This window comes from Nerophis lumbriciformis, linkage group LG33, assembly GCF_033978685.3.
Source record: "Nerophis lumbriciformis linkage group LG33, RoL_Nlum_v2.1, whole genome shotgun sequence".
Taxonomy (NCBI): Eukaryota; Metazoa; Chordata; class Actinopteri; order Syngnathiformes; family Syngnathidae; genus Nerophis; species Nerophis lumbriciformis.
In genome coordinates this window covers 11,212,960-11,223,586 of record NC_084580.2, presented here as the reverse complement: position 1 = coordinate 11,223,586, position 10,627 = coordinate 11,212,960, and the positions used below count along the sequence as shown (strand labels likewise).

At 36.2% G+C, this 10,627-nt stretch overlaps 1 protein-coding gene across 1 annotated transcript in view; it reads right to left on the bottom strand.

The window, feature by feature from the left end:
- Positions 1 to 364: 364 nt before the first annotated feature.
- The window catches only part of plcxd3 (phosphatidylinositol-specific phospholipase C, X domain containing 3), a 68,383-nt gene continuing 58,120 nt past the window's right edge, over positions 365 to 10,627 (bottom strand). The window contains exons 3-6 of the mRNA XM_061928853.1: positions 10,046 to 10,219; positions 9,797 to 9,972; positions 7,137 to 7,238; positions 365 to 1,583 (exon numbers count right to left, since the gene is read on the bottom strand). Of these exons, the coding sequence (XP_061784837.1) occupies positions 1,424 to 1,583; positions 7,137 to 7,238; positions 9,797 to 9,972; positions 10,046 to 10,219 (612 nt within the window). The 3' untranslated portion in view covers positions 365 to 1,423. The remainder of the gene's footprint in view (positions 1,584 to 7,136; positions 7,239 to 9,796; positions 9,973 to 10,045; positions 10,220 to 10,627) is intronic.

Below are 10,627 nucleotides of genomic sequence, written 5' to 3'. Positions count from 1 at the left end.
TTTAGAGGTTAATCAATGAATAGATAATTAATCCAAATCCAATTTAAAAGTAAAATTTATTTGTTGTTTTTTTCTGGGGCGGAGCACACCTATTTTCAATGGTACGAGGTGGGTTTAGTCAATAAATAAATACAAAATAAATTAATAAATAAAAAAATATAACTAAAACATATATATAATTATAACATCTATATGTTATAGTTATTTGAATGACTCTTACCATAATATGTTACGTTAACATACCAGGCACGTTCTCAGTTGGTTATTTATGCGTCATATAACGCAGTGGTCCCCAACCACCGGGCCGCGAGCCGGTACCGGTCCGTGGATCGATTGGTACCGGGCCGCACAAGAAATAAAAAAATTAAAAAAATAAATAATTTTTTTTTTTTTTTTTTTTATTAAATCAACATAAAAAACACAAGATACACTTACAATTAGTCAATATAGATCAATACAGTCTGCAGGGATACAGTCCGTAAGCACACATGATTGTATTTCTTTATGACAAAATAAAAAAATAAATAAAATAAATAAATAAAATAAAAAATACCTCCCCTCTCCTCGCCCCTCCCGGTCCGTGGAACAAATTTTCAAGCGTTGACCGGTCCGCAGCTACAAAAAGGTTGGGGACCACTGATATAACGTACACTTATTCAGCCTGTTGTTCACTATTCTTTATTTATTTTAAATTGCCTTTCAAATGTCTATTCTTGGTGTTGGGTTTTATCAAATAAATTTCCCCAAAAAATGCGACTTATACTCCAGTGCGACTTATGTATGTTTTTTTTTCCTTCTTTATTATGCATTTTCGGCCGGTGCGACTTATACTCCGGAGCGACTTATACTCCGAAAAATACGGTATACGGTGGGTTTGATGTAATATAATGGATATAACATTTTAAAGAATATATACACATGCTAACATTAGTGGGCTCCAATGTGTCATGAAAAAACCGCAAAATGGTTGCATTTTGACTATGACCTACATAGATTAGACATTAATTACACAGAGATCAGCGTCATGTAACGACACGGCTAGCAGAACACATATAATGATGATGCCGAAGAGCTTTTACAATTGCATGGGAAAAGCAGCCATTTGTACAGCATGGGAGGTAAAGGAAATGTACGACTCACTTAAAAAAAGGGAGGGGCACGTTGAACCTCAAAGTAGGAGGCAGACATCATCATCATCATCCTCATAGCCCTCGGACCCACACATCATCGCATCGTCGTTGCTCTCAACGCCATCATCGCCGTGTGACGGGTCACTGCACTAGAGCCCTAAATAAAGTGAAAGGAGCAGCGCGTCTCCTCCTCTCAAACAAATGCCAAGGAGAAAAAGAGGCGGAGCATGAAGCCATCCCCTCCCAGCAGCAGCAGCAGCGGACGGAGGGGCGACAACGCTCCCCGACAGCTCTCAGGTGGCGTCGTCGTCGTCTTCATCGCCCAGGTGGTAGTTGAGTGTGATGACGGCACTGATGAACTCGCCCAGCTCCACAAAGTCTGCAGTGATGATGTTGATGCCGCTCTCGCCGGGTCTTTGCGACCTGATCCACTGCATCATTCCTGGCAAGGCCCTGGAAGACCAAATAGGAAATGATGTTGGCCACGCGAAGAGGACGGATTTTATCCAAGAGGAGACTGAGGGCAGCGAGAAAACATTCCATGTATTCAATAAATATAGAAAAATGGTGAAATAAATACAAAATGTTGCTGTTTAATTGACCATGAAAATTATTTTAAATTAATAGGTAGATTAACTCAAATAAAAATGTGTTTTAAAAAGTCAGTAAAAAAATAATAATAATAATAATAAAGAAAGAAAAAAAGAAAAAAGAATAATAATGTTACATGGGTTTATTGAATAAATAGATAGATAAGTAGAACTAAAAAATAGGCATGAAGTTTTAAAAGTAATTTTTTTTTCCAAATACTACAAATATTTGGTGGTTTTAATCAAGAAATAAAGTTAAGATACAATTTAAAAGTGAAATGTATTTGTTTGTTTATTTTGGATGGGCACACACATGTTCTCAATGGTAAAATATGTAAATAGAAAACACATTTAAAATAAAAAAAACTCGACTAGTCTGTTGTTTTGTTCTATATTATATATATATATATATATATATATATATATATATATATATATATATATATATATATATATATATATATATATATATATATATATATATATATATTATGTGTAATGTTTTGCTGAAATGTGAATGATTGTTGATATTTTTCACTCTCAATAATATGAGAGATAAGTTTGAGATAAGTTTAATCAATCATTAATACTACGTATGGAAAAAAGGTAGTAAAGGAACACATGTTCTCAAAGGTACAAAATAGGTTTAGGTAAAATATGTAAATAAAAAACACATTTAGAAAACTTGACTAGTCTGTTGTTTTTTTTTCTATATTTTCTTAGAGGTAAAACATGGGTTTGACCAATGCATAATGATGTTATATATATATATATATATATATATATATATATATATATATATATACCAACAATCATTCACATTTCAGTAAAACATTACACATAATCACATAATATATATATATATATATATATATATATATATATATATATATATATATATATATATATATATATATATATATATATATAACAAACAACAGACTAGTCAAGTTTTCTATTTTAAATGTGTTTCCTATTTACATATTTTACCATTGAGAACATGTGTGTGCCCATCCAAAATAAAGAAACAAATACATTTCACTTTTAAATTGTATTTTAACTTTATTTCTTGATTAAAACCACCAAATATTTGTAGTATTTGAAAAAAAAACATTTTTTAAACTTGATGCTTATTTTTTAGTTGTATTGATCTATTTATTTATTCAATAAACCCATGTAACGTTATTATTTTTATTTATTTTTTTGTCTTTATTATGTATTTATTTATTTTTATTTTTATTTTTACTGACTTTTTAAAACACGTTTTTATTTGAGTTAATCTACCTATTATTTATTATTCTACCTATAATTTTTTTACTGAAATGTTCATGTTTGTTGATATTTTTCATTCTCAATAATATAAAATAGGTTTAATCAATCAGAAATACTCTTTAAGGTGCAAGGTAGTAAAGGAGCACTGCAGCCAAGTGGAGACTGCGGAGTATCCCGCAGGAACAACTCAAAAGGGTACGCTAACGTTTGCACGTGTGTGTTTTATTTGTTGTCATTGTCATTGTCATTTTCAGCTGAGTGCGCTCCCATGTTTCTGAGACCAGCAGAACAGGTACATGAAATAGTACCTGCTAGTACCCGCTTTTATCTTTGGAAAAGTGTCAAAAGCCCCTCACTTTATAGCCCGAATGAATGAAAAGCATCTGAAAAGAGTGAAGTGCAACGTGGAAAGGTAAAACGAGGTCAGTGTTAAATGCCTGAGGAAGCACACCGTGCTAATGATAGGAGGACTTTATACTCCTGTCTGTGTTTGTTTCAACCACTGCCGCTTGTCAAAACATAGACGCAAACTATATGTCACCCGCGGTGCTATCATGTTTCTCTTTTTAAACTCCAAACTTTGCCCACCAGACGTCAGACTGACGTAAGATGTCTTCTCGTTTAGCCAAATAAATGCAACATTTGGAACATAGCTTCAAGATTGGTAAAATTAAATTGTTGTTGCAGGTGCTCATGATTTGTGTAATAATGATGAAACTTGGAGGATATGTCTTGTACATGTAAGCTTGCATTTATCACACCCAACTGTTCTGTAGGTGGCGGTAATGGCTATTATGTGCCTGCTTATTAACTAATTAACTCACAACAAACCTGGTCATCATCAACACCCACCTTCCATATACTGTGCTTTATTCGTTGATAAAAAAAACTAAAGTAATCTGATCTACATGACAATTTGATGTGTTCCTCCTTAACTTATGACCCTAACCCTCACAATGTTGATGCTTTGTTATTCTTTTATACCAGTGGTTCTTAACCTGGGTTCGATCGAACCCTAGGTGTTCGGTGAGTCGGCCTCAGGGGTTCGGCGAAGCCTACACCGCGGAAGTCAAGACGCACCCGACTCATGTAAATAAAAGCTTCTCCCAATCGACATATTTTGGATACCCCCAAACTATGTTCCTTCTAATTTTCCATCTGATTTGCAGGTGTGTAATTTGTTGTGAGTTCATGCACTGTGTTGGTTTTGTTCTTTGAACAAGGTGATGCTCATGCACGGTTCATTTTGTACACCAGTAAAAAAAACACATACCGTATTTTTCGGACTATAAGTCGCAGTTTTTTTCATAGTTTGGCCGGGGGTGCGACTTATACTCAGGAACAGGGGCGTCACTAGCTTTTAAGGACAGGCGGGGCTTTGCCCCCAGGAGATGCACAGGATGCGAGCGAATGTTATGCACGAGCACAAAACTTCACAAACGGCTAACAAAGACTTAGAAAGTATTCATTGTTATTATTATTATTTTTTAAAAATGCACGCGTCGAAATGAAATGCTCCCCGGGACGATGGCTTTTAACCATATATTTTCTTTTTCTTTTTATGTATTTATTCATTTTACATTTTATATTAAATGTCTTGGTTTTCCCTCCCTCTGAAAATCCTATTAAATGTTTAACAAGCCATCCTATAATAATAAAACAGCTATTAATGTAACAATACAATAAAACAAATATATTTAATGATGTTTTTTTCATTATTTTAACAATAGGCTTATGTATATTACTTTATATAGATTCTACAAGAAACACAAAACTTAAAAAATAAATGATTTACAATTGCACACACAAGGTTTTGTGCAGCTTCACTCATTGTAAAGGAAGATAATGTGCTTCGTACACCTGCAGGACCGCAAGCAAGGTCGCAGAGAAAATGCGGGCTGGAATTTGAGTGATGTGGGCATTTTCTATATGAACAAGTGGAATGGATTGGATACCGACGCACGAAAGGGGCTCTCTACCTTACGCTACGAAGTGAGGGGAAACTGAGTGAATAATAACAGGTTATATGATTATTTATTTAAACTCATATTTGGGCCACTTTATAATGAATATGTCGGCATTTATTTGTAAAAAAAACCCAAAAAAACACCAAATTATTTAGGGGGGCTTAAGAATAGGCCTAACAACGCCAATGCTCAGGAGCGACTTATGTGTGAAATTATTAACACATTACCGTAAAATATCAAATAATATTATTTAGCTCACTCACGTAAGAGACTAGACGTATAAGATTTACCGTATTTTTCGGAGTATAAGTCGCACCGGAGTATAAGTCGCACCTGCCGAAAATGCATAATAAAGAAGGAAAAAAACATATATACTGTAAGTCGCACTGGAGCCCGGCCAAACTATGAAAAAAACTGCGACTTATAGTCCGAAAAATACGGTAATCGGATTTAGCGATTAGGAGTGACAGATTGTTTGGTAAACTTATAGCATGTTCTATATGTTATTTGAATGACTCTTACCATAATATGTTACGTAAACATACCAGGCACGTTCTCAGTTGGTTATTTATGCCTCCTATAACGTACACTTATTCAGCCTGTTGTTCACTATTCTTTATTTATTTTAAATTGCCTTTCAAATGTCTATTCTTGGTGTTGGGTTTTATCAAATAAATTTCCCCCAAAAAATGCGACTTATACTCCAGTGCGACTTATATATGGTTTTTTCCATCTTTATTATGCATTTTCGGCCGGTGCGACTTATACTCCGAAAAATACGGTTACTCTGTCTTGAATTTGAAAACATTTTTTTTTATTTTTTTTTCACTAAAGAATGGTTCAGTGAATGCGCATATGAAACTGGTGGGGTTTGGTACCTCCAAAAAGGTTAAGAACCACTGTTTTATACTGTATCAGCATTCTCTTTAAACCGTGAGAAAGAGCCGCCAGACTGTGTGGCGTCAACAGTGAGTTTAAAGGGGCCTGTGTTTTAGACTTAGACTCAGACAAACTTTAATGATCCACAAGGGAAATTGTTCCACACAGTAGCTCAGTTACAAAGGATGGAAAGGATAATGCAGGTATAAAGTGGACTAAAAATGTACCGTAGTAGCAATATAAAATATAAAATATATGTAATATTTACATATTATATATACAGTATGTAATACACTGCAAAAAGTCAGTGTTCAAAAACAAGAAAAAAAAATACAAAAATTAGGGGTATTTTATTTGAACTAAGCAAAATTATCTGCCAATAGAACAAGAACATTTGGCTTGTCAAGACTTTCCAAAACAAGTAAAATCAGCTAACCTCAATGAACCCAAAAATACCTTAAAATAAGTATATTCTCACTAATAACAAGTGCACTTTTCTTGGTGGAAAAACAAATGAGACCTTTTTGCTCAATATGTTGAAAAATATTATTAAATTAATTAAATGCCAGTGCCATTATCTTGACATAATGATATGCGCTCGGCATCATGGTTTGTTTTTTTTTTCATGCTTGAAGTAAGAAATTATTACTTTAAAAAAGTAGTTTTATACTTGTGAGTGTTGATGACACAGCTTTGCAACAGTTGGTATTCTAGTTTCAAGCATGTTTTACTCAATATAGGTCATCAAATCTCAGCAACAAGCTGTAATATCTTACTGAGATCATTTAGGACCAAAACCCTTAAAACAAGTAAAACACTGCTTAGTGAGAAGAATTATCTTATCAGACAGAAAATAAGCAAATATCACCCTTATTTGAGATATTTAATCTTACCGGTACTTAGATTTCAGTTTTTGCAGTGTATATACTGATATATAATATTATTATATTAAATTATATTTTTATATAATATATACAATTTATAACAAACCCCAATTACCATGTACAATATTACAGTATATGTAACAGCTGCAGCCAAAAAAAAAGGGCAGCATAAAATAGAATGTAGATCCAGTAGAAAATATACAAACGTTTGTACATTATAAACAAAGAGAGGTAGCTAACATAAAAGCGGTCAAAAGGCACAACTTTAAAGGCTTCAACACAACATAACCTCTGAAAAGGCTACCAATTGAGTCAACACATGTTACTTGTTTCTGTTATTTTTGTACAAACCCCTGCTAAATCCCCCCCCCCCCCCCCCCCCCCCCCCCCCGAACAAGAATGGTCTTTACACACCTTTCCGTGATTGTCTCTCGGAGTCCACTAGCCACACCCTTCATCACGGTGCTGGCCTTTGGTGTGAGAACCACCTGGGACACGAAGAAGGTCCCCTTCCTCCTGCAGGACACAACAATGACACATATTCAGGTACTGTATTGGCAAGCAAGGGGGTGAACTGGAGTGAAATGACCTGTGGGGTTCCTCAGGGCTCAATGGTGGAACCACTATTGTTCAACTTGTACATGCTGCAACTCGGCCAGCTGATACGCAGCTTCAATGTATCCAAGAATGACACTTAGATCTACGTGTCACTGATGGCAGGTGAACTGTATCGAACAGATCAGTGTGTGGATGCAAAACTATTTTCTTCATCTAAACTCAGACAAAACTGAAATCATTGTCTGTGGCCCACAAAAGCAAACAAACTATTATTGGTCACTTTGAAGCCCTCGCCATGAAACCGAGTAGTCAGGTTAAAAATCTAGGGGTAAGACTTGAACTTTAACTGTCACATTAAGTCAATAACATCAGCAGCTTTTTACCATCTGAAAAACATTGCCAAAGTCAGAATAATGATGTTTCAATCCGACTTAGAAAGTCTAAGTCCAAGTCCTTAATCTCATTATATGTGTCAGTACGTGGACTATGGCAGCGCAAATTACTGCGCGGATTGCTTTCCCAGGATGCAAAACAACTAGACTGGACTTGGCTTGAAGGTAAATACATCTTTTATTTTTACACTAACAAAAGAAACAAAAGGCACAAGGCGGAAGTACAAACTTGGCTAAGAAAACGAAACTAGCACTTAGGCAAAAACTATGGACGTGAAACAAATAAACCTTTACTGTGACATGAGCAGAACAAAAACTTGCGTGGCATAGCAAGAAATACAAACGATGGAATAAGCAGGGCATGAAAATGACAGAGGTAAACAGAGTTAATGTCGCCAGGCTGACTTCCTGACAACTGCAAGCCTAAATACTGGTGACATGATTAGTGAAAACAGGTGCGTGACTCAAAATGTGAAACAGGTGAAACTAATGGTTGCTATGGTGACAAAACAAGGGAGTGAAAAAGCAGGAACTAAGTGACCAAAACCAAACAGGACATGACTAAAACAAAACATGATCCCGCATACATGACAATATGCAAATATAATGACAATAAAGTCAATTCTATTCTATTCTATTCTAAAGCATGCCTTTGTCTCCAGCAGATTAGACTGCGCTGACGAGCTGTGAAGCAGCTGCAATGCATCCAGAATGCTGCTGCTCGAGTCCTGACAAGAACCAGGAAATATGACCATATTAGTCCAGTGCTTGGGTAACCGCTGTACAGAGAACTACTGGAAAATTGTCTTAAAAGTAACAGGTGGCATTAAAATGATAATCTTAAACTAACACCGGCCACCAAAGCATCAAACAACTATAAATAGGGATAGGTACAGAATTCGGTACTTTTATTGGCACCAACCAAAGTCTGTCGGTAGTACCGAGTACCGATTTACCTGAAATCAAACAGTGCCATAGGTCAATACCTTTAATGCACGTGAGGTCAAAGCCACTACTAAGATGCACGTTACCTTCAAACAGTTTGTGTGTAATAAATACAAGACTTACAGTTCAAACACTTTGTAGGGATCAACAAAAGACTAGACTGGCAGATTCATCTTAATAGTAAAGACTATCTCCTGGCTAAGGAAACACACTGTAGTCTATACCAGTGGTTCTTAACCTTGTTGAAGGTACCGAACCCCACCAGTTTCATATGCGTATTCACTAAACCCTTCTTTGGTGAAAAAAAAAAAAAAAAATGTTTTCAAATTCAAGACAAAGTTATATGTTTTTGGTAACACTGTAGTATGGGGAACATATTCTAAGTAACAAAGACTTAATTTAGAGTCATTTGGTTAGGGTTAGGGTTAGAGGGTTAGGGTCAGGGTTAGAGGGTTAGGGTTATAATAAGGCCATGCCGAATAAGGCATTAATAAGTACTTAATAATGACTAGTTAAGAGCCAATATGATACTAATCTGCATGTTAATAAGCAACTAATTAATGGGGAATATGTTCCCCATACTAAAGTGTTACCATGTTTTTTTACTGGTGCACAAAATGAACCGTGCATGAACATCACCTTGTTCAAAGAACAAAACCAACACAGTGCATAAACTATCAACAAATTCCACACCTGCAAATCAGTCTGACTTCTGCTGTTGCCGTATCCGTAATACGCCGATAGGGAGAAGTTTTTATTTACACGATGAGTCGGGTGTGTTTTGACCTCCGCCGAACCCCTTAGCCCGACTCACCGAACCCCTAGGGTTCCATCGAACCCAGGTAAGAACCACTGGTCTATACAATACTGCCATCCAAAGTCTTGAAATTGTAACTGCATGCAAAGTCTACTATACAATACAGTACAGTACTTGCAAATGAAACACGTGAAGTGTAAGAAATCATGATAACCGTGTTAAAAAAAATAAAAAATAAAAAAATGTTGGGGGTTTTCAAACAAAAAAGTACCAGAAATAATATATTATATTCAGGGACGTCTTAAATTTGAGTAAGAATACAGTACTTAGTTTGTGATCAATGACAATGATTGGTTCACATACAAAGCCATTGGCAGTGATGATATCTTATTGACCAAAATAAAGGATGCATGGTTGCTAACCTGCGGTCAGTCACAGACGCCTGCAGGAACTGAACCAGCTTCTCAGGGTCGGTGGTGTTGGCCCAGGGAGAAGGCATCATCTGGCCGGGCCACAGGAAGGGCACCTCCAAGGCCATGGGGTGGTGGTAGAAGACCAGCACCTGGTACTCCTTCTCCCAAAGATACTGCAGAGACACCTGAAGATGGACACCACATTGACGTTGAATTGTTTGGAGTCCTAATCTGGGTGTGAAACATTTCACAATATACCTCCTGGGCAAAGACAACCGGGCACAGCTTCTCTCCAAACACGCCCTTCAACATGGCCACCAGTTTCTCATGGTGCATGTTCTGCACGCCGTAGAAGTGGTTGAAGTCGAGGAAGACCACCTCTCTGGCATGTGTCGACAGGAAGCTGCTGATCTGCTCAAGACCTTCTCGGACCTCAGAAAACACACATGGTTACAAACACTATGGATTGTTGTCTCTGAGTCTTTGTATTTCATTGTTCGGTTTATGATGTCTGAAGCTGGTAATGTCTGATTTTTATGTACGGTCGATGTTTGGTTTTTTGTTTTCAATGGACTTTATTGTATCTGTCAGAGACTACAGATGGAAAATAAGCCTCTCGCTACAATCTGGCATATTTATTGTGCATTATCACATCAAACAAATATGGATAAATATGTATACATCAGCACCAAATTGTTCATATCCCCCTGAGAACCAGCATCCTCAGTTTTCAGTCTATTTCCTTTGTCAGAGTTACACTTTTCTGAAAAATTAACCTGCTTTTACAAAACACAAATGTCTACTGCAGAAAAGGCAGGTTCTCATACATCTGTTAGTAAG